General features: G+C 40.9%; 1 protein-coding gene across 1 annotated transcript in view; it reads left to right on the top strand.

Annotated features, from left to right (window-relative positions):
- The window catches only part of HS6ST3 (heparan sulfate 6-O-sulfotransferase 3), a gene marked incomplete at both ends in the record, with an annotated part of 295533 nt that extends 268260 nt beyond the window's left edge, over positions 1-27273 (top strand). Inside the window, one exon of the mRNA XM_080364001.1 lies at positions 26568-27273. Coding sequence (XP_080220127.1) covers positions 26568-27273 — 706 coding nt within the window. The remainder of the gene's footprint in view (positions 1-26567) is intronic.
- Positions 27274-27822: the final 549 nt, after the last annotated feature.

The following is a 27822-nucleotide window of genomic DNA, read 5'->3' as shown; positions in this document are numbered from 1 at the left end:
ATGTGGGATTTCCCCACGCTCCATCAAGTTGAAAAGGGATTTACTGCCTCTTGCTGCTGGCCTTGACAGTAGGGAGTTACAGTGTCTAGTGTCGTTTCAGACAACTATCATTAGAACAGTGATTATTCAAGATAATAATTAAATCCTTGTACCCGGGTCCCATCACAGCATTGTATCCTGTAAATTATGTAATTTTTTGGCTCTTCACAATTTGTTCCCTTGTTCAGTTTTAATTTTTTTTTTTTTTAAGCTTCCACTAGGGATAATATTACAAGCAAAAATGGACTGTGTTAATTTTGGATCTTTATTACCTTTTATAGTATTACTCAAAATTCAGATTGTCTTGAATACCAGGGGACCAACATGATGGATCCAAGTGACTAATCGCAGTAGGATAAGAGGTTATTATATCCTAAAGAATTATGAGTCTCATAAAATATTATTAAAAGTTAATGTGTTTGATTTTTCTCTTAAAATTATTCAGACAATTTTACTGTCACTGGGTAGCTGACAATTTGCAAGAGGGTAATCAGAAAATATTCCAAGGAAAATGTGAATGTGTAGCTTTTGGATTGTTTCATTATGTGTTATTTTACATTTTTTATGACTTCTAAACTTAATTATCTCACAGGGTAGATAGTGATGCACTCAGTGATTTGCCAGACACCGTAATATTAAAATATAATGACTCATGGTGGAATATATGCATCCAGATATTTTCAGTGTTATTGCTTGTCTTTTAAAATACTTAGATCCAGAGCATGGATTGACACTAGCTGTCTCTTTATTTTAATAGCTCTTTAAACAGGAAGAAAAATCCCCATTTTAAAGAGAAAGAAGAAGATGGTTAAAGAGCTTGGAACCTCTGATGGTGGTACTCTGTCTTCTCTTGGTTTACCCTCATCGTCAGGAGCTAGATAGTGACATATATCAAAAATACCTCCAAGTTCTAATTCAATGAACATTTGTTTCTCAGAAAAATCCACCCAGATGTCTAAAGGGAAATTTCACAAGTGACTTTTCTGATGTTTCTATTATTTGCGCGTGTACTGGGTGTTCTGTTTTTCAGAGACTGCTCTTAATCTTTTTATAATCAAGTCTTTTGGTTTGCAAAGATAGAGGAAAATAACCAGTGGTCCTGAAACATCTAGCAAGCTTCTTTTCTACAGTTTTGTCTTTAAAGGGCAGTGAGAAGTAGGTTAGGTGAGTTATATTTTCTTCTGTGTTTCCAACTTGACACATTGATGTATCAGATGTGATAGGTACGAACACGAAGAGGTGGGGGGATGCCGTCCACTTTGACTTCATGCCAGCCTATGTACGGTGCAAGGAAAATACGGTGGGTATGAATATTCAGTATTCACTCACCTACCATCTCTTCTTTAGTCAGGAAATCATGAAGTAAAAGCAGCTTATTTATCCGTAAGTGGTTGATGGTTTGATTTTGGAAAGATGTGTTGGTGGATCAGGAGTGACCATTGACATAAGGAAGCTGGACACAGGTTTTCTCTCTTGTGGGCTCCTTGTGTGACTCTGAGATTACTTAATCCCTCTTGCTAAAGGCAAGGGGGATAATATGTTCCTACTTGGATGAGATGACACATCCATTCCTTGGGCTTAAAACACAGTGATGGCTGGATGGGTACAAATAGCCAGATAGGTCTAAGCATGGAGGTCAATTTTAGCAGCATGCAGTGCACCAGCAGAAGCTGCTGTTGAGTCTGGAGGTGTTGCATCCTCCCACAGAACATTTCCTTCATTTGATCCTGCTTTAATCACTTCCCCTTTCACTAGAGCTGGTGTCCATGCTGTGATTAAAGTAATTAATGTCAATCATTCGGTGGACAGAGAGGGTGGCATACACAGGACCTAAGGGGAATTTCAGTTGCACAGACCTTCAGCAGCAACAGATTTCTCTCTGCTGGCTGAATGTTGATACTTGGGAATAGGCAGGTAAAAATAGATCCAGAGGACAGATAAAAGACTACTTTTACAGCAGCTGAAGGATATGGCAGTTTAAAGCAATAGCTTTTTGCTTTGTGTAACAGCCCTGCCATACTGGAGATGCTTATGGAGAAGGTATTGCTTTGGCTTCCCTCTCAGCCTGCAGGTTCTTGGCTCCCTTATCCTTACAGTTTATAGTTTGATGTGGAACTGAATCTAAAAAAAAAAAAAGGAAAAAAAAAAGCTGTTTTAGAGAGAGGGATAAATGCCAGCGAATAAGGATGGTATTTTCTCTGTCAGAGTAGGATCTGAAACATAAGAGCTGACCCACCTCCTCAAAACAAAACCCCGATGCAGAGGTTTGACCAGGGTCCATTCCTGATGGCAGAAGGCTCACTCTTGTGGTGGCCAGTGTCACAAAACTGTTGTGTTGGCCCGGTGAGGAGGAGATGCTGCTCCAGACAGTCTTTGGGTGTTTGCAGCACTGAGAGGCTGTGTGATCACTCCTGTGTCAGCTTGACTGTGCTTCAAAACTTGCTTTGTACCAAACACGGACACTGTTGGTTATGGGTCAGCCTCGCTGTTAGCAAGCGGATTCATAACTCACGGTAGCACAGCAGCTTATCACAGGGTAGGGCTGCGCTCTGCTGAGATAAATTACGGTGCCAGCAGGCATGAACTGATGCCAGTGATTAAGCCCATCGCCTGCTCTCACCACTATCCAGAAAAAAAAACCCAACCAGACAAAACAACAACAACAAAACCACAAACAAACCCCCAAGATTTTGCATGTGAAAACTTTACGAAGAATAATAAAAGGAAATACAGAACAAAAAAAAAAATCCACTTTTTAACCTTTTTTTCCTTTCTTTGGTTTCATTCAATTCTGTATCCTCCTTGGAGGTATTTCTTAGGTAGTATACGCTCTGCTGAGCAGTGGAGTGTTGTTTGGCAGGTGTCACCAGGTGGCACTGCTTTCAAAATGTCATTGTGCGCTAGGAAGCACAGAGATTGGCATCTCTTTCCCGCTGACATTTTAATACACCTTTCTGATGAGGGCATCGCTGCATGAGAGGCCGGAGACTTTACTTTCAGCCGGTATCTTTGATTGAAGTTGCTCCCTGCGAACAGAGCATTGGAGTTTGGCTGAGTGTCTTGAAAGAAGGGATCGCCTGTGTGTTGTTTATGACAATCTTTGCTCCAGGATGAGTGTCTAAATGTAAATTACTCAATTTGCCTTTAGAGAATATCCACTCTGGTTTCTCCTCCGCTGAGAAACCAGTCTGCAGGGCGCTGACATCTGCTAGCATTCAAAAAAGAAGCAACACATGTTCCTAGAAGTTAAAAATGGAAGAGACATCTTGCGTTTTCTAACATTGTTTTTCCCTCTGCTAGTGCCAGTGTTTATTCCCACACCTTAGGTCTGGCTCTGCTTAGCACAACTCCAAGTAACTTAAGTTAGTACAGTTGCCATCATTTCTCAGAGAAAATAGCACCTTCACCATCCAGGGATCTTTTCTTCCGTTTAATTTACAGGGTTTTTAAATTGTTGTCCTGTCTTTCCTTACTGTTTAGCCATTTGCTTTTCCCTAATCTATTTGTTTCCCTGCTTTGTTTGTAGGCTTTACATTATAAAGTTTTAAATTACGTCATTCTTAAGGGACCCCGTCCTACAACCATTGACATTAAGGGAGGTGGTTCTTCTCCTCTGCTCAGTGCTGGTGGGACCACATCTGGCAAGACCACCACTGGAGTGTTCTGTCCAGTTCTGGGGTCCTCAATATAAGACTTGGGCATAGTGGAGCAAGTTCAGTGAAGAGTCACTAACATGGTTAAAGGTCTGGGGCACTGGACACACGTAAGGACAGGTTGAGAGAGCTGGGACAGTTCAGCCTGGAGCAGAGAAGGCTCAGGGGGATCTCATCAATGTATATAAATACCTGAATGGAGTGTGCAAAGAAGACGGAGCCAGGCTCTGCTCAGTGGTGCCCAGGGGCAGGACCAGAGGCAATGGACACAAACTGAAACACAGGAGGTTCCCTCTGAACATTAGAAAACACTTTTTCTCTGTGAGGGTGACCGAGCACTGGCACAAGTTGCCCAGTGAGGTTATGGAGTCTCCATCCTTGAAGATCTTCAAAAGCCATCTGGATATGGTCCTGAGCAAGCTGCTGGAGTTGACTTCCACTGTCTTCAGGGCTCAAGAAGCAAGAGTTAGTGTAGCCCAGCTTCATAGATTTACTCCTGTCCTGCCAACACTTTGCTGCCATTCCTTCCAGCTTGTTAGTAGCTTTTCTTATCCCAAAACATTGTCAGTAATTCAGACATTTATACGCTTAAGTCAGCAAAGTCATACCAAACAATGGGATACTTCTGAATGTGAACTGACAAAATTCCTTCTTTTTTCCCCCAATACATATGTGTAAAAACCTTGTTTCCCCAAAAATAAGGCAGGATCTTGTATTCACTTTTGCTCCAGAACTTACTACTCTTTTACATGTATAGCTGCCTGGACACTATTTGAATTGACTTTTTAATGAACTGTAACTAGGGCTTATTTTTGGAGTAGGCCTTATATTTCAAGCATCCTCAAAAATCCTGAAAAATCATGCTAGGGTTATTTTTGGGGTAAATTTTACTTTTGAGGAAACAGAGAAGCACTTCCTGTATTATTCCATATTTCTGAGTCCTAAATTGTTTCAATCTCATAAAATGCTTATTTCCAATTATATTTTTCTTCATGTGTTTCCATACAATTTTCTCTTATTTTTTTTTACTAAATTCTCTACTTATCTTTGTATTGTTTTCATGCAATTAATTGGCATCTTCCAACTTAGTGTCATTGTCACAATTAATTAGTGCACTTGGTATCTTTTCTCTTAAAGCATTTAAACATCATATACTACACTAGATAACTTTGCATCCAATAACATTGATCAAAGTAGCACCCCTTATAAATTCCGCCTTGCAGTATTTCCAGACTTGATGTTAATTTCTATTTTTTCTCCATCGTTTAATAACCAGTCTGTATGACCATGTCAACCGCTGAGAAATGTTAGCATTTTTTTCATGGATTTATGGGACCATATTAGATTTTACAGCAGGTCGTATACATTGATTGCACACCTCTAATACCTGCACTGTGGTGACTGAAATCCCTGCAACTTCATGCTGCGCAAGAAGTCAGCCGCCTTCTGCTGGTATCAGGATACACGCCTAAAAGCCTGATTTCCATCCCCTGTTTCTAAAACGCTCGGTGTCTGAGCTTACAATTTATGGGTAAAATTGCTGTCACTTATCAAGTTCTCGGCTCAGGCAACCCATGACTGCATTTCTCAATGAAATCTATGTTATTGGTTCTTATCAGAAGGGACAAAACAACCCCACACTTACCATGCACACACAAAACAGCATCGTAATGTCCTCTGCCAAGGGACAGCAATGAACAGGTCTTGGCAAAAGCTCCGACACAAAATAAGTTTGAAAAATGGATTGAACCATCATCTATTTTGAATGATGTGGCAATAAGCCAATGTCTGAATGGATCACTGAGGAGCCACACAAAGCTGGAGAACTCAGCACAGCAGTGAAACAGGACAAGTAGCACTCAACTTTTTAAGTGCCAAAGAGGTTACCATCTTTTAAAAGTCAGCATTTTGTAAAAGAAAGTATGCAACCAGGTAATTTTTTTAGTAATGTAATGCACATCAGCTGGGAAAATGTCTTTGCCAGCTGGTCATCAAAGACTATGACTGATTTGTCATGTCATTTGCTGAAAAGAAAAGAGCATCTACTAAGTGCAGGCAGTTAAGTAGTCAGTGTGATGACTGTCAGTCATTGAGTTGCGTGTAATCTAACCTCATTGACATCAAGAATGGGGTGATAGTGATGGTGGCTGTGGCAGGGGGTTGCAAGCAAAAGTGAATATAACTGCATAGAGCTCAGCTGGAGCACACCTTCAGACATGAACTCCTTCCACGTACCGAGGTCCTCGGTGTAGAAAAGACATGGACCTGCTGCAGAGGGTGGAGAGGAGGCCACAGTAATGATCAGAGCACTGGATCAGCTCTGCTGTGAGGACAGGCTGAGGGAGCTGGGGTTGTTCAGTCTGGAGAAGGTTCCAGGGAGACCTTATTGTGGCCTTTCAGTACTTAAAAGTTGCCTATAAAAAAAGATAGTCACAGACTTTTTAGCAGGGCCTGTTGCAGTAGGACAAGATGTAATGGTTTTAAACTAAAGGAGGGGAGATTCAGGCTAGACATGAGGAAGAAATTTTTTACAATGAGGGTGGTGAAACACTGGCCCAGGTTGCCCAGAGAGGTGGTAGATGCCGCATCCCTGGAGACATTCCAGGCCAGGCTGGACAGGGCTCTGAGCAACCTGATCTAGTTGAAGATGACCCTGCTCATTGCAGTGGGGTTGGACTAGATGGCCTTTGAAAGTCCTTTCCAACCCAAACTATTCTGTGGTTTTATATCTTGCAAACAGCTGTCTTAGGAGGAGATAAACCATCTCTGGAGATACCCACCTTTCTTGGTTGACTGCAGAGGTAACTGAGATGCCTGACTGAGACTAGATATTTGGCACTGACTGACAGTGGGTGAAACAGGTCTTACCCTAGAAGTCCTGTGAGAGGAGGTAGGTATCAGCAGGTTAAAAGACAGTATGTTAAACTGAAGATAATTTGAATGTGTTTACACTAGCCATTTTCATCCTAAAAGACAGATTAGAAAGGGGAAGGCTAATAATTATGAGATAGCTCAGAAGAAAATCTGTGTTTGAACACCTGTAAGTTACATGTTTTCTCTCTTAGATAAATGTTTCCATTCCCAGAGCCAAATTTCCCAGAGTAAGGATTTTATCAACATAATTAAATTAAAATAAAATGTCAAAAGGGAGACCAGACACAGCTCTTCTCAAACCATGGAGACCTTTGCTACACCATGGGGCATTGGCAAAGTGCACTCCCAAGGCTTCCAGAGGGTCGACATTTAAGCCAAAAACTGTTTACAGAGACCAGTTATTTTGGTGCTTCTCAGCAAAAAAAACACATGAATGGCAATTCTTAGATCATGACTGGGAAGAGTGAGAGAAGTATGGCCAACTGAATCTCTATAGATCAGGACAATGGTTATTTAGAAGAGATCTCACAAAAAAAAAAATCAGTATTTCAATTTACTAAAGGTTCAAGAAAAAAAGAGAGATTCGGTAGTGTCCTACAGATTTTGTGGAATTATTTGCTCCAAATAAATCTCTGAAGTTTTGGCTCTCTGAGAAAAGATACCTCCAGTCACCGATTAAAAAATGAGAAGAAATCAAATATCAGATACAATCTTGTTCATAATCATTGATATTGTATGCCACAGGGTCATATGATTTGTTTCTGGGCATATTTCAAAGACAGGAAACATCCATTTTATCTGAAAAATAAAAGCAAAGGACTCTTATCTCCTTTAGAGCATTCTGGTTTGCACTCTCCTGGTTTCCCCTTGTGGGTGGTGCTGCTGGGTGAGCCAGGGAGACGGGGTCTCGCTGGGTTTACCCAGCCTTGCACCTCTGCGCTCCAGCCTGGGCTCTCACTGGCGTTTGGGCAGACATGGATCTTCAGGAGCCTTTGCTTCTGTGTTCTGTCAGCTGTGCTGTCTCCTTCCCACAGGCTCTTGAGGTCTGAAGCAGTCAGGTTTCAAACACACTACAGATGCAAAACCTCTCCAGAACTGAACCAATACCGCAATAATTATTTGCTCACCCATATTTACATCATTTATTTGTGCTTTGACTGAATAAATCCCTGTTGGAGAAAATAAAAGCATGTTTAATTCAGAGCATGTACAGTCCACCTATCATCCAGCTAATTTACTGTGCTCACAACTGTCTCTCTGCATAATGAATTAGATAATAACTTTTTTAAAAGTCCACAAATTATTGAAGTCATGGTTCAGCAGGGCAGTTAAAGCCTGTCTTTATTCAGGAAAGTGCACAGGCCCATCATTAACTTTGGACAAGGCAGTAGTGGCAACAGGATTACCAACTGGTCCCTCATACCATCTCTTTGAACTGTTATTTTTCTCTTCGAAGTACCTTTGCTTGTGAAGTTGTGCTTATTAATGAGTATGAAGTGGTAGGCTGATTTTAAAATGAAGATTTTTATGTAGCCTAGAACTACTTCTGTTTAAAGAATGTTAATGTTACTTGTTTGGCCGACAATATATTGCATCCATACATGTCCTGGATTTAAAAAAAAAAAGGTTTGTATTATTTGTGGGTGTATCAAATATTCTTTTTGGCCCATGCAATCAGTGCGCACAGCGAGACTGTAAAGTGGATAAATTACTAGATCTTCAAGACACTGATATTTTAAAATATTGTTGCTCAAGTTCAGGATTCCAGCTGGAATTGAAAAGGGGTGGCCTGATTTTCAAAGATGTCAGTATTTAATGAAGTGGTCTGAGACTCCAAGCCATGAAGAGTGAGTACCAAGGCTGGGAGTCTTGTACTCAAAACCTTGCCCAATTCCACCATCACAGGAAGCCTTAGTTGTGATTAGTAAAGTTTCTTAGGAGTCTCCAGTTTTGTTTCTGTGGAAACCTCTTCTCTATCTAGTTGCCCGGAGAGGTGGCAGATGCCCCATCCCTGGAGACATTCCAGACCAGGCTGGACAAGGCTCTGAGCAACCTGATCTAGTTGAAGATGTCCCTGCTCATTGCAGGGGGGTTGGTCTAGATGGCCTTTGAAGGTCCCTTCCAACCCAAACTTGTCCATGGTTCTGTGATTCTATGTGCAGTATAGCTGCCTACTTTGGGGGGTCTGAGAAGCCCTGCCAGTCCCTCTCAGGGAGCACTAGGGGGAAACACCTCACTTCAGGAGCTGTGTGGCACACATAGCACCTGTGGATGTGAGCAAGTGCCACACCAAATAGTAGTGATGGCTGCTTTTGTAGCAAATGAGAGATGTTTCTTCATTTTCTTCCACTGCATGAGGATTCAGGCTTGCCTCTCCCTTTGCCCACGAGACCATCGCAGGTCTCTGCCTCCTGCCTCGAGGAAGGAATTCATCCGCAGTCTTTGGTGCTGTTGCATTTCGACTCAAAAGAAATTAAGATTCAGTGGGCAAAAGTGCAAGGATATGGCTATAAGGATGATTGTGATAGTAAAAGTGATGAGGAGATGTGACATTCTATACCCTGAGCAGAGTCTGTGTGACATGCTGTAAATAAAACATTGAACTATGTGCTTTCAGATGATGAGAAAAAGAAATATCTAACAGGCATCTCACTTGCTGAGGACTGCCTGTTCTGTGCACTGAACAAAGCAGGCGTCCTGTGGAAAAATAATAATTTTTATTGCAAATAAATATGGTACCATAATGGCAAAATAAAGCTGCACAAATAGTATTATTTCTGACATTTTTTAACTCAGAGGACAATATTTCATCTTGTAATAGGGGTTTTTATACATTTATTTTCTCATGGAATTGACATGGTATTGTTATTAAATATGTTGTACTCCTTTAAATTTTATGTTTGATATTCAACATTTAAGGAATTTAATATTTCAGTTGTGTCATTTACTTCCTTCTCGTTTATGTAGTTTTAATACACTGGAGTGAGGAAATGTATATTATGTAGAAAGAATAGTGGAGGCTCAGTAAGTTAGGACACATATGAAAGAAGTACGCCAGGCAGCAAAAGTAAGCAGATCATCCTGATGTGGTTGCACGTTCATAAATCCAAATTAACTCCTGCGCAGTTGTAACAGGTTAGGTACAGAATACATAGTTTGGCAATACAGTCCAACTGGCTTTAGACCTCTTAGTACTTGCTCAAAAGCGGGGTGAACAAATTATGCAAAGCACAACTCCAGCATAAAATCACTGTGCAACTTCGGGGTCTTCAGGAGAAGTAGATAAATTGGTTTTGTGCCAGAATCGGTGGTTTGGCTCAACATTTGGATATCATCAGTTTCCTCACTTCTGGCATATGTGGACATGTACAACCAGCGTAGGCACTGTATTGAGTATTCTGGCTAGTTTGTGTTGCCCATGTCTGCCATGGGTCATATTTGCATTTCTAGGCCACCTGCCTACACATAGACCTGGCACTGGGTAGCAGTGGAGTTGTCATGGGGCTGAGCCATCTCCCAGCCCCCATGAAGATCTCCTCAGCTGCCCTTTCTGTGCTATGGCCTCCATGGGATGCTCCTCCTCTGCATGAGGAACCTCGGCGGTCGGTTCCTGCACTCAGCCTGTTTCCATGGTTCATTTCTCTTTCAGAGCTGACATGCTGTTTGATGTTGCCTCCTACCAACCCTTGGTAATAATATATTTTCTGATAGTCTTTTTGTAAATGAATGGAAAGTGTTCATTTTTTACAAGCAATAGGGAAAGAACTGCTGTTTGTAACACCCACATTGCGAGATCCATTTTTAAGAAAGCAGAAAACAGATTTCTTATTGAAGGTGAGAGAACTTTTTCTATGGCAAGCATGGCATCCAAATTCTTCTTTACACTTATGACTAAAACTGTACAGATCTTTTGTCTTTTTTTTTTTTAAATGAACTCATCAACATGCGAGATACTTCTCTCTTCCTTGTTAATAAAAAAAGTATGTTAATAAAAAAAAGTATGACTGTGTGGGTGGCTTGAAGTAGCAGAGAAATGTCTAAGCCGAGTCAGATCAAAGGTCCATCTAGCCTAATATCTCCAATAGTGGCCAACAACTGATGTCCAAGGAGGACAAGAACATGGCAAGCATGTAATAGATGATACCCCTGAATATACTCCCATAGCCTAAACATTCAGGGATTGAGAATTTCTAGTGGAGTGGAGATATCTCTATGTTTAATAGCTCTTGATGGGTTTATCTTCCATGTGAACTAGTTGAGTAGTTTCTTGAACACCTTTTTAATACAACATTTTTCTTACAGTTGTTCTTAAAGTACATGATTCTTCTAAAAGGTTTTTGGAAAGCCAAAGCCAAGTTCAGGCTATTTTTAAAAGAACGAAGTCCTGTTTCAATACTATAATATAACTGTTATAGGATGCCCAGCATTGCGAGTTACACTGAGGTTTTCAAAATAATTTCTGGCTCTCAGATTTCTTATGAAAACCTGAACTGACAGTCATGTACCTAATGCAAAGAGATCTAAACTGAGCCCTTGGAGAGTCTGCGTATCTGGGATGCAAAAATTGGGTGGATCCATTAAAAAAAATCCCAATTAAACTAAAATCCCTATCCCAGTAGCTTGTAGAGGGAGAAGCACGAAGGAGGGCAGAGCTGTGAAACTGGCCTGTGGGGCAGCAACCAGGTGTCCAAACCAACACGTCTCTTGGTGGGGCCTGGTCCCCACATGCCTGCCCTCAGCCGGGTTCGTGATTTGGCTGCACGGCCCCCGCTCCCTGCACCCCGGTGAGCTGTAGGCAGAGCCCTGCGGCTGGCAAGGCGTCTGAGTGACACCTTCCCACTCCCACACAGGTTTTCTCTGCAGCCAGCTCAGCGAGCACAGAAACTTGGAGCAAAAGGGCTTAACCCTAGCTAGGAACAAGTCAGTTTTCTTCTGTATCCCGCATGGAAAGGGCTCTGTTTCCTCTGCAGCTCCTCTAGGCATAAAGTTATGTTGATGCTGTGAGAGAACACAAATAAAGAGGAGAAAAGAAATAGAGAAAAGAGGGGAGGGGGTGGGAAGTGATGCCAAAGAATGAGAGATAAACTGGGAGAAAAAGCAGAAAAACCCCCATGTAGTTAAGTGAGAAACACAGCAGGTTTTGTAGCTCTGAGAAATCAAAACGTTGCCTTGCCAGTTTGAGGGTTGAGGTTGTGCTCAGGGCTCACCAATCTAAGGATTTTGTCCCCAGATACTTTACTCCAAGGCATTTAGCGCGGAGTTTTCATTAAAATCAGGTGTTGGGTTTATTTGTTTTTTTAATTCAGGGTTCAGTTTCTGAGTTATGTATGCATGCAGGCCACTGGTTTGTTCTACATATTCAGCTGACTGGCCTTTTTTACAATAAATTCAGGTGTGTCTTGGCACCAGATAAGAAAATTTCATTTAATACTGAAGAACTTGCAAGAAACCTGCATATTCTTCTCTCATTGCCTGGTCTGTTACCATTTGCACAGCGTTTGTTGTAGGTATTTCTTCCTGTTCTGTTGGGAATACTGGGACAAAAAGAAAAAAGCAATTAGTTTAGAGCAAAGTGTGATTTTTTGCTGATAAATCCCTGCCCATGCTAATGATTGTTCCTAGCAGTAAGAGCGGTGTTACTGGAAGCAACATGGAAAAATATTTGAATGTCTGAAGTGAGTTATTTTTAAGGCCCTGATCTGCAAGAGTGTGTATAATGCTGCTATATTTTTTAAGGCCATGGAGCAAATTAAAGTGTCATGAACAAAGGTCTGTGTGTATACAAACTTCCTTTCCATCTAGGCAGAGCCATAGTTTGGTCTGAACATACAGCAGCTGCCATTTCAAGATGGAGAGTGAAGATAAAAGTGCTAAACAGCACTTGGTGAGACTATTGGGATGTATAGTTTCATCATACAGGAAAAATGTTACAATTATAAACAAAAAATTTGCCTTAGAAAAAGACCATTGAAAAAGAACATATTAAAAGCAAAAAAGCAACATGAGATTAGTTTGAAACCTTTTGGGGTTTTGGCTATTTTTTACTAGGTAGGTAGCTTATCTCCAGTTGCTCAGGAAACTATGATGAGATTTCTTTTCTAAATTCACAGGTATTAATTTATGTAAAATTATGTAATATTCACTATGTCTATCAAAAATAAGATTGACCCAGACTAAGTAATCTACTCCGTTAGATAAAAGATACGACCATTGAAATAATTGCAACTGTAGAAAAATGTTTGTGATATTATAGTATTTTAACCTGAATTTTGCTTTCCTGTTTACATCACTGCTGTATTGTATTGACAGTAATAATCTGTATGAAACAAAAAGCAATTTATAGAGTCTGTAAAGGAATCTTATTGAATGCTTCATATTAAAATCTTTCTGTTACTTGGGATACACATCAGCAACTTTGGTCCTTGTTGTTGCAGAAATACCTTTCAAACTTACCCTGTTTCCTTTAGAGCAAGAGAAGCTTTTGACCTGAAAAGCATGCTGGCTTTTCAAAGGGAAGAGGAGAAATCCTCAGCTTTCCAAGATTAAGATCCTTACCATTAGATATTCCTAGACTTTAAGCTCAGTTTCAGGTGGGTTTTGGTTTTGCTGCCTGAATTCACGTTCAGCATCTGCACAGATGTTCATTAATTTCTGTGAGCGATACATTTGAAAATAAAGTCCTTCACACTATTCCCCTGGCCTTTAGTTCAGAGAGATGCCAGATCATGTTGAGTCTCAATGTCATATATCTCTGTGGGGAAAAACTGGAAAGCCTGACCTATTTGCATGTGTGAGGGGGTACAGCAACAATCTGCTGCACTAATGTAAGAGGAGAATGTTATTTTACAATTAAAAAATTGCAGTGGTTACCCACAGTTCAAAAAGAAAATAAATTCTTCCTTGTTTTTACAGACAAAAAGGAAGAAGAGTGGGAACATCAGGGCAGAGACTTCATGATCCCTAACAACATTTATATATAAATGAGTTGAGATAATAAGGCTAATCAAATGTCATGCTTCAAGTAGTCAGTTCATGGCCTGAAGGGATTGGGAAGTGCTTTTCCTCCACTGTACAGATGTGCTTCATTGATTAGGATTTGTTCATTCTGGAGGAGGATTGCAGAGCTAAAGGCATCCCCAATGACTTGACAATAACTCACATGGAGTCCCATCAGCACCTTGGGTATTTTACTTTACCTGAATGCACAATTATTGCGGCAACCTGAACTCTGTCATCGACGTTGGTTAAACATGACCGTATCATATGGCCATAATCCTGAGCGATCGTGAAAACTTGGCTGAAAGTTTGCACTGCAGATCAAGGTGCAGAGATTTACTCAAATGAGTTGGCAGATTGGTTTGTGCTGTAACAGCAAGGCTGAACTCACATCATCGCTTGCTAGTGTTCTTGAAAAGTAGGTAATCTCTCATGAAAGTTGGAGGTTAGAAGCCTAGGCTTCTTTATGTCATCTTTACCTTCTTTCTCAGAGCATACCAGCCACAGCCAATAGTGGTACATCAGTGCACCGCCCGGCATGTGTGTCGGAGCCTCGGTTTGTTAAGATTTGAGGTCAGAAGAAGAAGATGCTCAGATTTCTGTTAGATATTCCAAGGTCAAAGGGATGGTACATAACAAAAACCTCACAGAGCTACAATTGAGTTAAGAAAATGAGGACATATAACATTGTCTCCATAAAGCATTCAGAATATTAAAGCAAATAACAAGGTATCCCAAACAAGATTTGTTTTCTGTATCTGCTGGGAGTTGAGAGGACAGTGCAAATAACTTTAATACCATTTGTACTTTAACTGTTGTGCCTAGGGGATGCACTCACACAGAGATGAAATCACTAATAGCCTTTGTTTTGGGCTTACCCTACAAATTACAGTATAACACAGAATCAGCCTGCATCTTGGAGGCTGCCTCGCCATGGCAGTGTGAGCTGATGCCCTGTGTGTGTGTTTGTATGTAAAAAAGGTCTAATTTTGGCTGGTTATTGCAAGTAGTGAACTTGGAAAGGATCAAAGTTCTTTGCATGCCAGGTATATAGTGGAAATTGTACATAAAAGCTGATTCCCTTTCAAATCACAGTTTTTGTTGTATAAAATTCTGTCATAAACTCAATTCTAGTTGGTAAAAACTTTTTTCTAAGATGCCATAGTATCTGAAGACAAAAGCTTTATGACATAACATTTTGGAAAGCAAGTTAAGCTTTTGCTAAGATTTGGGGAAGATAAGAGGGCCCTCTTGTGGAGATTATATATAAAGTATACATGAAATTATGTATGTATAATATACATACACACATAGCCCATATAGTCTAAACTTACATGGAAAGAAAGTTGTTTGGAGGTCAGTGGAGGGGGAAGATGTCAACTTTGCTTATAGCCTTGAGTTGCATTATTCATAGCAAATATTTCTGGGTTTGATTGGTATTTTAGTGAAAATATAAAGCGTGGTGTAGTATGGGAAGTTGCTGGTCTGTCTTATAAGTATTAAATTGAAATACCCCGTCATCTGCTTGCTTAATGTCTTACAGGAAAAACTGTACAGTTATATTGCAAGAAGAGGAGTGTTAGGAGAAACAAAGTTAGCATTTTTGTCTTACAGAAGAGGAAATCCCTTAGTTTTTGTGAATTGTTTCAGTGAATTAATAGGAAAGACTACTCTTACAATTCTTTTCATTAGTAGAATTACCTGAAATTCTTTAATATTAATGTTGTCATATTGTTTACCTTATGGGAGGCAAATCTCAAAAGTTATGACCAAACCTTGGTATTTTAGAAACTCAGCATGTAGGACAAGAAAGTCGTTGTGATGCCTGGATTTTGTGATGATCATTTATAATTTATGGTCATTATGCTTGATGTCAGAATTAATAAAAACTTGAGGCAAAGCTTAGAGAGAATAAATTGATGTACTTTCAAAGGGATTTCAATTACTGGGCTGTTTTATTGTTAATTACTTTATTAATTGGGCAGAATTACTGCACTGATTCAAGATGCATTGCAGTGAAGAAATCTCACAGAACTTTCATCTGAGCATCCCAGATTTGGAAGAGAGCATCTGCAACTGAGCTATTAATTGGAAATCAGAGACAGCTCAGTTAGGGAGGGAGCCTTGGTACGTGCCACTTGCAGCACAAACTGGTTTTCAATGCAGCCAGCTATAGAGGAGCACTGGTGACGCCTGGGCTGCTTGTCTTATCTAGACAGAGGATAAAATGGGATAGCAACAGCTCCTTCAAATGCTAGAAAGAGTATGAAAGTAAACATTATCAGTGAATTTAACATGAATATTTTTGCTCTATTTCAGACCTAACAAAATCTGACTGTAGAAATATAAATGTCAGAAGATTTAAGGGCCTGGCTACATTTTGTTTGTCTCTTCAGGGGCTCTTTGAAGCTGAATTTTACCAATCGGATGTATTCTTGCAGGCAGCCAGGAGTTGTGTTATAATAGATCTCTCATAATTCTGCATGAAAGTATGTAGGGTTTTTTTTTCTTTATAACCATTACAAAAGGCCTTATGTTGTTTAAGTTACTGAATAGGCAGGAGTTGTGCATCCCCATATCTGTGTGTTGGACCTGAAGGAGTGCTCAGTCACCCAGACAGTGACCTGCTTTGGGGAGACTCCTCCTGAAACAGGGACATGCTCTAAGCTTGCTGGCAGCTGCTCAGAGACTGCGACCTGATGGTGAGGAAGGTTTTGTGGCTTGTCCTGTGTGCATAAGGGATATTTTATAAATCCTATTGTGCTAAACTGTTAGCCGTGATTATGGGCATCAGACTCGATCAGGAAGGTCCCTTCCCAGCCTGGTTTCTGTAAACCTTGGAGGCCAAGTTGGCAAAACAAGCTCAAACTGCAGGTTCCTCATGCTGAACTGTCTCCAGGTTTGCTCTTCTCTTGTCCCTCACCTGTCATCACCTTTCTTTTCTCTGGCCAGCTCTTGTTTTCTGCTGCTGCCTGATGCTGCAGGTCATCCCCTGAGCTTGTCTCGCCTGCATTCACAACATCTCTCTGAGAAAGGCAGGTCCAGGTTCCTCCCCAAGCTGGGGCTGGAGGCAGCTCCGGGAGAAGGCAGGTAGTACAGTAGTGCAAATACATCCTTATTTCATGTTCCCTTCCGTGTAGTGTCATAGAAACAGCAGAAGTAGGAGAAACAACATTTTTGAGTAAAAGGTGTCACATGTGCTCCAAATTTTCACAGTTCTTTTGAGATCCAACAATGATCGATGCACAATAGGGATGAAATAGAATGGGGGCGATATGAGCAATGGATTCCTCCTTTGCCAGCCCTGGACACAAAGGATTTATTATCTTCTCTGACACAAAGGTATGCATGATCTTGCATAAAGTATCTTTAAAGAATCTTATGAGACACTATGTATATCTATGGCTTTTGAACAGTATTTCCTCCTATGTGTGCTCACACACCGTTTCTTACAAGGTACGAGGTTTTTATTCTGTGTATGCTTGATAGAACAACCATATTCTTATTACGTGATTTATTATTGCATTTTATATTTCTTTCAGTGAGACTCTTGCTACTTCACTCATTTCAGCAATTTAAAGAACACTAAGAACAACTGAGCCTGATATAATTTAGGCAAAGAACAAAAATCTCTGGAGGGAACTTAGTCAGCTTTGTGTCTCATCAAGAAATGATTTACAATTTGGATCAAGGTTATTTGATGGAAAGTGGCAAATTTGTTTTTCCATCAAATCGCCTAATCTGTACATTTCTATTCCAGACCACTTTGCTCTCAAATAAATTGTAATTTCCACATCTTAGCTATTCTCTGTGTCCTTACGCACGGCAAAGCTGGGGCTGCCATTCTCGGCCTTTGGGCTGAGACACGTAAATACCCAATATCTGTCTCTGATAGGAGAAGGGGAATTTATCTTCAGTAAAGTATTTGATAAAGCAGCATCTGCAATGTCATTATACAAGGCACAAAACATGAGGCTGGGTGTAAGAACTTTCTTGTAGACAAGAAGCTGGTAACAAAACAGGATGTGCTGAAAGAGGAACTTTCTGGTGAAAAGGAAGTTATTAATGAATTTCCTCAGGGCTGGTCTTAGCCCTGATCATATTTCATGTTTTCATTAATGATGTTGGCACAAAAAGCTGAAGTATGTTAATGGAATTTGCTTAATGACCTTCAGGATTTCAGTAGAAGTGGAATGAAGTTTGGTAGCACAAAGTGTGAGATTATGCATTTGAGGCCACTAGAAATGGATTTCCTCTATCAGCTGAGTGCTTCTCAGCTGAAGTGGGCTGAGCAGAAACATCTCTATATATTTGCCAGTGACACAGTGAGTATGAGTTGCCAGAGTTACACAGCCACACAAAAATTGAATGCAATGTGAGGATGTATCAGAGCTTACATTGCCAGTGGAGATAAGGAATTATTTATTGTACAGGACACCTGTGAGGCTTCATGTGAAATTTGCCCAATTCCAACCATGTATGGTGAAGTGTGAAGTCATGCAAGGTCAAATGCTAGGAAAGACTGCTCGGATGTTAAAAAAAACAGAAACTATTGCAGGAACTTCCAGTATGTCTTACTTTTATGAGCCTCCTATCATAAGCAAGCATGGAAGGCTAAGATACTGGAAAACTCAGTGGGCATCTCTGGGTGAAGCGATCTAAGCGTGACCAAAAGGGTTTGGGGGAGGGCAGTGTGGTCACTTCTGGCTTGTCTTGTCAGAAAACACAATAACAACGAGTTCAGCTTTGTAAAATGAAAACAAATGTAATTGCTCTCTGATCTCCAACTTAAATGCCATTTCTTTTTCTCTGATGCTACATTTATAAATCCTCTTGATGTATTTGCTGTGTTAACCCAAGAACAGCTAAATGTAAGTAGACCAGTCACAGAATGGTTGGGGTTGGAAAGGACCTCTGGAGATGATCTAGTCCAATCCACCTGCTAAAGCAGGTTCACCCAGAGCAGATCGCACAGGAGTGTGTCCAGGTGGGTTTTGAATGTCTCCAGAGAAGGAGACTCCACACACTCTCTGGGCAGCCTGTTTAGTGCTCTGGCACCCTCACTGTAAAGAAGTTTCTCCTCATGTTGAGATGGAACCTCCTGTGCCCGTTGCTCCTCATCCTATCATTGGCATCACTGAAAGGAGTCTGGTCCCATCCTCTTGACACCCACCCTAGACCAAGAACAGGTCTATTCTGAGAAGGAGGCTAGTGCTCCTAACCATGAGAAGCAACCTTCACAAGATCTTTCCAACTGGAGCAGTGGCATGAAAAGGATATTTCAATAGGAACTGGGGTGTTTTATGAAGGGGATAATAGATTGCTGTTATCTGTGCTGGCAGGGAGAGGCACTCTCATGGCTCTGGGAGCCTCCTTTTACTAAATAAATAATCAAACCATGTTTTCTGGGTAACTGAGCATCCTTAGCTCCTACTAGCGTATATTTTCTTAACTGGCGATGAGGCTGAGTTAATCTATATTTTCAATATAGATTTAGATGCCTAACTTTATGCTCTGTATTCAAAAATGTACACCTAAATCCTAAAGGCAACACACAGGAAAAGCATATGTTTGTTCAGAAAGTTCACACATATTCATATTCTATTCACGTTCATTTTCTAAAATACTGGGATTAAAACCATGAGTAGATACATAATTTCATTAGTCTAGGAGCTGTTCAAAATCCACACTTGATACCTGTGAACAGAATTAATTTCTTCAGGGACATGTAGTTGCTGGACTGTCCTCTCCAATTTCTGGAGACTCTATATTGAACAAAGCGTTGTTGAAATAAATATTCATGAAGTTGCTTAATAATTCAGAGTATGCTGACTGAGAGTGTTATAGACCTAGTTAAAATCATATACACCCCCTCCCACACACACAATCTGATAAAAAACAAAGCATATTCCGTGTACTCTGCCTCGATTAGCCAGGGAAGAACAAGGGAGAACAAGTAGGATCTAGTTGGTCAGTTGTTTCTGGTTTGCTTTGTCCTTTGACAGGACTGTACATTTGGTGACAGAAGACTGCGCACTGTCACACAGAACTGCAGAACCCTGGGGTGGGAAGGGACCTCAGGAGATCTCTAGTCCAGCCCCCTGCTCAGAGCAGGGTCACCACTGAGCACATATGTGGGGTTGCTTGGGCCTCTGTCCAGTTGGGTCTTCAAAACCCCCAAGGATGCAGGGCGCACAGCTTCTTCGAGCAAAGCTTTCCCAATGCTTAGTTATTCCCATAGTGAAAATTATTTTGCATATATCCTCTCATTTTTCAATTTATGACTGTTGTCTCTCATTATTCCACCATGCACATCAGTGAGGAGCCTGGCTTCGTCTTCTCACTGACCTCTTAGGTACTGGAAGGCTGCTCTTTGGTCCCCACCTAACGTCTTATACATGTCTTTGAAATACTTCATGAAAATCAGCATCCTCACAAATTTATATTCTCCTATGTCAAGAAAAAAAGGTCTCAGCACTCCCAGTTGCCTTTTGCATCAGTAGGTCCTGAGATGCATTTTCACTAATGATTTTGAAGGGCGTATGACAATGAGATAGGTAGAATATGTAATTATTATTTTAATGGTTAATCATTACTTTTTAAAAGTGCAAAATCACAAGCCCTAACTCCAAAAGCCTACAGTGTTTTAAAAGAAAGTTGTCAGTTTGCATAGTCCCAAGCCAGTTGTCTTTATTCCTAAAGTATTTAAGAAAAAAAAAATAGAGTCTCCACAAATATGTTGTTTACCATTGTTTCCAGCGCAGATGTAATGCTGTGTCATCTTTTTTCTGTATAATATAAATCTAAAACAGTGCTAAGCTATAGCTTACCTAGTGTCTCACTCTTCTGATAGCCTCACATAGCTCTATGCCATTATTGAATTTGTCTTAGCTTCACTTCAAGGAAAATTAGACTTTAGGTGGAAGAATTCCTAATGTTGTACATGAAGCATTTGTGTTGCCACAGGTTCACTCTTTCTTCTGCCCTTCTGGATTACCCTAAATCACTGCAGTTAAAAGTTGTTTGCTGTCATAAAGTAAGTGATCTCTAAAGATACCCTTTCTCATCTGTCATTCTTTAATCAAGTGTGGGACACTAATCTTCTGGTCAACAGCCATGCAAAAAAATAAAATAGTGCTATAAAGCTTTCCTGAGGCTTTTCTGATACCATGGATACAGAATTTAATTCGATATTTCAGAGGATATTTACATTTTTAAAAGTCTTGCAATTTCTAAACAGAAAAATCGTGACATTATAATAAATCCTAAAGCAACAGGTTAATGTAAAAGAAACTGAAGTTGGTGACAGGGAGTATCCTTGCTAATGTGCAATGAAATGTGAGGTTTCCCATTTCCTGAGCGCTTGCCAGGGCCCGAACACCACATTTCTTTTGACTGTAACACACTGTGTAACTTCCTGAGCACTTTCACTTTCCAGAATCAGAAACATAATCAGAAACATAACTGTCTGACTTCCATGGTAAGATATCTAAATGGTCTACATACCAGCTACATGTCTAAGCAACCTCTGAAGCCATCAGGGAGCTGCTTAACACAGGCAGCAGTGTGTGTCTGGTGTGGAGAGTGATCATGGATGAGTTTAGGTTGGAAGGGACCTTCAAAGGCCATCTAGTCCAACCCCCAGCAATGAGCATCTTCAACTAGATCAGGTTGCTCAGAGCCTCGTCCAGCCTGGCCTGGAATGTCTCCAGGGATGGGGCATCTACCACCTCTCTGGGCAACCTGGGACAGTGTTTCACCACCCTCATTGTAAAAAATCTATTCCTCATGTCTAGTCTGAATCTCCCCTCCTTTAGTTTAAAACCATTACCCCTTGTTCTGTCATAATGGGCCCTGCTAAAAAGTCTGTCCCCATCTTTCTTATAGGCCCCTTTTAAGTACAGAAATTATCCGTATTGTTATTTCACCTGTTTACCTTCTTCTCTTCACCGTTACCCAAACTGATGATACTTTGCCTGAAGAGAGGTTGCTGATCACTGGTTAACTCTGTTATCACCTCTGAGAATGTGAGCTGCAGGATAAAACTGGGAAGCATAAGGCTTTTGTTCACACAATGCAGATCCTTCGTAATGCCTCATCCTGCCACGACCTCTGTCGTTATCAGAAGCACACTGCCAGGTTGGTTGCGCGGAGTATTTCAGACCTTTCCTTGGGAGCACGCTCACTTCCACGATTAAAGCTACTAACTTCTTGTCTTAACTTGGCTCTTAAACTTGACCAGGGCTTTTATTTTCCCTGCTACCAGGAAGAACCAGGATGTGGATGGTTTTATGATGCACCTGGGTTTTTCAGTCGTTTTGGTTCTTCTTTCTTCTGTCTGTTAGTGTCTTCCAAAATATTCTCCAGTGACTTTTTTGCTCTGTCTCAAGTATTCTCCCCTCTCTGCGTCAGCGGCTCTGAGTGCACTCTTCTCCTTTTATGAAGCCCATAACTTTCTGCACGTAAAGTCCTGCCTTATGATTTGACAAAAGAGGGAATATTGTGTTTTTTCCCTTCTCTGAGCCCCCAAGAATGCTGTGTGAGTTCTCCCTGTGCCGGCTGCCTTATGAGAGCAGGAGTGACAGAGAAGATGCCATTTATCCTTCTTCCCCAGCAGGCTCTACAGGATGTTTTTGTTCTCGATTTACGGTGATCCTTCAAGTGTTTAGTAAATCTCCCTCAGCTGGGACGTCTGTTCCATGGCGATAGAAGAGGCAAAATGCCCTGGTTTGGGATCACCTCCCCCAGCAGCAGAGTCTGCTCCTCTGAAATTAATTTCTAAACCAGGGCAATACTATTGAAGGATTAATGTAAGATTAGAGTATTTATATTGAAATACCTTAAAATGTGAAAGAAATACATGTTCTTAGGTTATAACTAGAAGCTCGTTTTAGCTGTTCTATCAATTAAAGGTTTTCTTTGCCTAATGCTAATGAGCAGACTCGATTTCATGGGAGTGGGACTAGAGCCTTCTGAATTCCCAAGTGCTCCTTAATTCTGCTGTAAACAGTGGTGTGCAGCCCACGCTTCGCACTGCCGCTTGCTGGGGCCCTTGCATGGGGAAATTGTATGACGTTTCCTTTCAGAAGGAGCTAATGTCACGACTAGTGGGCTGGTGTTTGAAATGTGATCTGAAGTGTTTGTACATGTCTACGTGTTTATATAGACAGTCACACGGTACATTGGCAAGTACATGCTATGCATTTACTGTGATTTTTCTTTCATTGATGACTGCAGCTTATGGCCAGATTCCCATGTAAATTTTTACACACACATATGCACGCACACACTGGTAGGTACAGATAGTGATAGGTAAAGTTTGTATGGGTTTTAATTCATTTGTAACGTTTTGTGTAAAACATCTTCTCACTGACACGCCAGTGTATTCTGCTTGGCTAGCCTTTAAGCACCGAAGCTGTCTGTGACAGCAGTTTGAGTAATCAGTGATAGAAGTCCATTGAAATGAAGCCAGTAAGTCTGTGCTGAGTTTGCTTTGTCAGACAGGGTAATATAAGTTAATACTTTATTGTTTGATGAGTATTTCCCACAATGGGTATCTGCGGAGTTTAACACAACCTCATAAGCAGGAGCACGGGCGACACAAGGGGGTCATTTACACCAACAAGAACAAGTACACGTCTGTGTTTGGAGTGGCTCAGGCATGTTCAGTATAGAGCTGACTTGATGCTGTTTTACTGAACAGTGAGGAAAGGGGAAACTGAAGGCCATTGCCAGCTTCATATTTTTATGAACTGCTTCTTGTCTTTATTATGAGCTGACTCCTTGATCACTGTGGATTAGGCACTGACAGCTCTGAAACGCTGCTATATTTAATCCATAAATGTCAACATTTGAAAACAATTTCCTGAAATACTTTTTATAATTTTCCAACTGAAACAAATGTGCAGGCCCTATGTATTTTTATTTATGTCATTATTCTAGAGACATGGCATCCTTCTCTCTGAAAGAAAAATTTGTGCCATAATTGCTGCGCAGTCTGTGTAGTGTTGTAACACTGTCATCTGGACAGTGCCCAGGATCAAGTGGAAGAAATCTTAAGGTCTTCCAACCTCAGATTGGTTAAAAGAGTGACAGAGAGTCATGAAGAGAAAGTTAAACAGAAGGTTGTAAACTGCGAAAGTGTCGGGAATGGCTGCACCCTTGGTTATTAGTGCCTCGGAAACTAAATGTGTATCAGGCTGCTGTTAAAGGTTAACTACCAGATGAAGAAGCCATTCAGCTGGTAACACAAGAGGGCATCACTCTGAAAGATGCACAAACCAGAAGCAAATAAATCAGGGTAGTGGAAACAGAGGCAGAAGTTCGGTAGTCATAAGGAGGAGGAGCAACAGACGGGCAAAAGTTTCTTGCATAAGGGGAGCTGCGGATGTTATACAAAGACACACTGTTCTCATTTCCCTGCAGTTGCTTCGTATTCCTGTTTATTGCACATGGAACACATTTACATATCCAGGAATGAAATGGAAATGATTGATGCAAAGGAGGTATTTTTGTTAATTGTTGTTGCTCTGAGTCATGCCTGACTGGGACTGATGGAGATGGGTGAGGAAAGACAGTACTATTATTAGAGGTACAAATAATTGTCAAGAACAACTTTTAAACCCATCTGTTACCACATATCAACATCCAAAATTATCCAAAGAGGGGAGGGGCAGCAATACAAGGACTAAGCCAGTGTCACATCTCTGTTGATGTAGATGCTGACAACTGCCTCTCAATCTTTGTCCAGTTTTTTAAATTTCTCCTTCCTTGGAGCTTCAATCATTTTCTGTCACAACTCTATCAGTGCATGCTGGATGTTGCAACAATGGTGTCTTATGCTTAGAGCTGATGAGTGTTTGAGAGTTGGGCTGCTTTGTCTGCACAAAACCAGGGAAATGTGTCCACTTTTTGTCCTGTTAGTTGGAGAACAATTCTTAATGTGCACTCATACATGCAAGGTAGAGCCAAGATGAGGTGAGCATCCGATTTGGGAAGGTGAGCATCCAAATTGAGGAGGGAAAGCTGTACTTGAAGTGCCTGAAGACAGAGGTTTTCACAGTGGAGCTACACTGCAGAACACAAGAGGATTTCTGGTCCTTCCTACTCCGCAGGAGTAGTGACGAGGGATTTTAGAAATCCCTGTCCATGGATGGTTGTGTGATCCTTGGCTTCACTGTCAATGTGGGCTGTGTAAGTAACTGGAGTGAGTCAAAACAGCTGAAGTGCAGTTTGGTCATGTGTGAGCAGCAGCCAGAAAACCCAAGCTCCAAATGATTTTGGAAATACCATCCTTCAGAGTATTACCTGATACTGACACAAATCATGGCTTCCAATGCAACTCATAATGTAAATACATCCATGGCACTCCCTTGTTTATATCCTTCCACCTGTAACCCTTCTGCTTTGAGGTAATTCTTTATGGAGCAGTTTCCATCAGATAATGTATCAAGAAATAACCCTCCAGCAGAACAAAGTCTGTAGTTTGGTCTCATAGCCTTATTCCAGAAAATATACTATATATCCTGTAGGCAGAGAACTCAGAAAGAATAAAGACAAAGCATTCAGCCCCTTGTGCTTTGTTTGCACCGAGGAAAATATCTGCCTTTTTAGGAATACGTGGGGAAATATCTGTTTATATGACAAACCTGAGGTTTGTGGAGAAGCTATGGGGAATCTTTAGTGGCAGAAAATGGGTGATGATACCTGAAAAAGAAAGGAAATCGTCTTGGAGATTGTTAGCAGATTTGAGACTTTTCATTTAACTGGAGTTAGATCCTGTATGAGATGGCCCTCACAAAGTGTTGGTTTGTTTACAGGGTAACTTGTCTGCAGCAAATTTGCCTCATGCTTAATTGCTTCATCCTTCTCTAGGCTCAAGATAGAGGACTGAGATCAGGCTTTTCTTAGGAAATTTTAGGGCTCATGATTTATTAATGTATTATTTGCAGTCACATGAGTCACAAACTCACAAGCCTATTTTTGTACCAGACTGTGAGTTAATTTTAGTCATTAATCTTCTGTTGGTTATTCTAGCTGACAGAAATCATAAGTATTTTGGTTTTGCTTTGTTTTTATGATATCATCCTGTTACTCAGGTGAGTTGTTACTGAATAAAACATTTCTCAGTAAAAAAGTCAATCTGTGAAAGCCTGCGCGAAGCATACTCAATTGCAGTCCATTTCAGATTGCCATAAATAGATGTACAAACTGAATTCAATAGCTAAAAGATGCACTGACAATGTGAGTTCTGCAGTTATTTGCTCTATTTCAAATCAATATTTCTTGGTGTCTCTTTTTATATTCTTGTCAGGTGAGGCTGGATAATGATAATCTTGATATCAACAAATGCTTTTGTACTACACAATTATAACTTATTTCAATCAAGCACTTGTCTAAAATTAAGTCATATTAATGGATTTTGGGCCTCTCATTGTCTTCAACCCTTTTAATAATATGGTTCTTCTTAAGTGGGCGGCTCATGCCAGTATTCTATACGGTGTTATTTTTAGCACTTGCAACATCCACATGAAATTGCTCATGCGTCTCTTGTACTCTGACCAAGCATTGTATGGAGTATCATCTTGTACATGCATGTTTCAGTCCAGAAGAGAAGTGACAAGATTATATAAATCTCTTTTCCCACTGTTTCTGATATTACTGAGAGTTAGTATTTCACAGTAGAGGGGAGTACATTTCAGTTAATTGGCTTCTACATAAAGTAACTACCACTGAGCGGTTGATAAGTCAAAGTAATTCCATTTCTCCGATAGCTGCTTATTTCCTTTCATCTGTCTCTCTTTCTCCAAATTTACCTTGATTTTATTCGCAGTATTTATGAAGCTTTAAGCTGTTTACTGTATCAGAAGTAGTCACTTAAAGTGCCTGCATTGCACTGGAAAAAGTGAAGGGGGTGGTGATGGTGGCTGGTGATCATTTTATTGGAGAATAAAAAAAAGGTGAAATCCACTGAATCATTAAACTATGTTTAATGATATGTTTCAGGAACTTCTATTACATCACCATGCTGAGGGATCCGGTGTCACGGTACTTGAGTGAATGGAAGCATGTCCAGAGGGGTGCGACGTGGAAAACTTCTCTTCATATGTGCGATGGAAGAAGCCCAACACCAGATGAGCTACCTACCTGTTACGAAGGAGACGACTGGTCTGGAGTCAGTTTACAGGAATTCATGGATTGTAGCTACAACTTGGCCAACAACCGCCAGGTGCGCATGCTGGCAGACCTTAGCCTGGTGGGGTGCTACAACTTGACTTTCATGAATGAGAGCGAAAGAAATATGATTCTTCTCCAAAGCGCCAAGAACAATCTGAAAAACATGGCCTTCTTTGGGCTCACAGAATTCCAGAGGAAAACGCAGTATCTCTTCGAGAGGACATTCAACCTGAAATTCATTTCCCCGTTCACCCAGTTCAACGTTACGCGGGCCTCCAATGTGGACATTGGTGAGGATGTGCGGCAGCGGATAGAGGAGCTGAATTTCTTGGACGTGCAGCTTTACGAATACGCCAAGGACCTGTTCCTGCAGCGCTTCCAGTATTCCAAGCAAGAGGAGCATCAGAAGAACCGGCTAAAGAGGCGAGAGGAGCGGCGGCTGCTGCGGGAGCAGAGAGGTCACCAGTGGCCAAGGGAAGAGGCAGCAGAAGCAGCTGTTACTGAAGATTATAATAGTCAGGTAGCAAGGTGGTGACATTCCTCCATCTTGACTAACCTGTGAGAGGATCAGAGAGCTTGTGCAATTTGGCTACTTGGGAGCTGGCCAAGGAAGGCCTACCACTTTGGTAAATGAGACTGCATCTGGCAACCACCCCTCCTTGTCTCGGTTTTTCTTGGTTTCTGCCAGTGAGGAGAATGTATTTTTTTCTCAATAGGCACTGATTAGTGTTATTAAATGGCAGTAGAATAGACTCGTGTCCAAAAAGACTTCCTTCAAAGCCCTAAGCTATGAGGATGGGTTGAAGAGAGAGCTATATCCTTTGCATTAAGAGATGTACCCTATACAATCTGAGTTACCAAAACTTGTGCAGACGTGGATGAAAAATTGAAAAAAAAAATCTGGTTTGGTTCCTCTGTGACATGAAATCTGGTTCATTTCATACTGTCCTTTGCAACTGTAGCTGTAAAAGAAACGGAGAGAAACGTATTGCCCTTCAGACGTCTACGTGCTGTGTTTTGATTAAAGGAAGAATTTGCTATGGTGATTAAAAAAGACCTAGGAAATGTGGGACTGGGGCATCTC

The sequence above is a fragment of the Nesoenas mayeri genome (assembly GCF_963082525.1).
Source record: "Nesoenas mayeri genome assembly, chromosome: 1".
Lineage (NCBI taxonomy): Eukaryota > Metazoa > Chordata > Aves > Columbiformes > Columbidae > Nesoenas > Nesoenas mayeri.
This window is presented reverse-complemented; position numbering and strand designations above follow the sequence as displayed.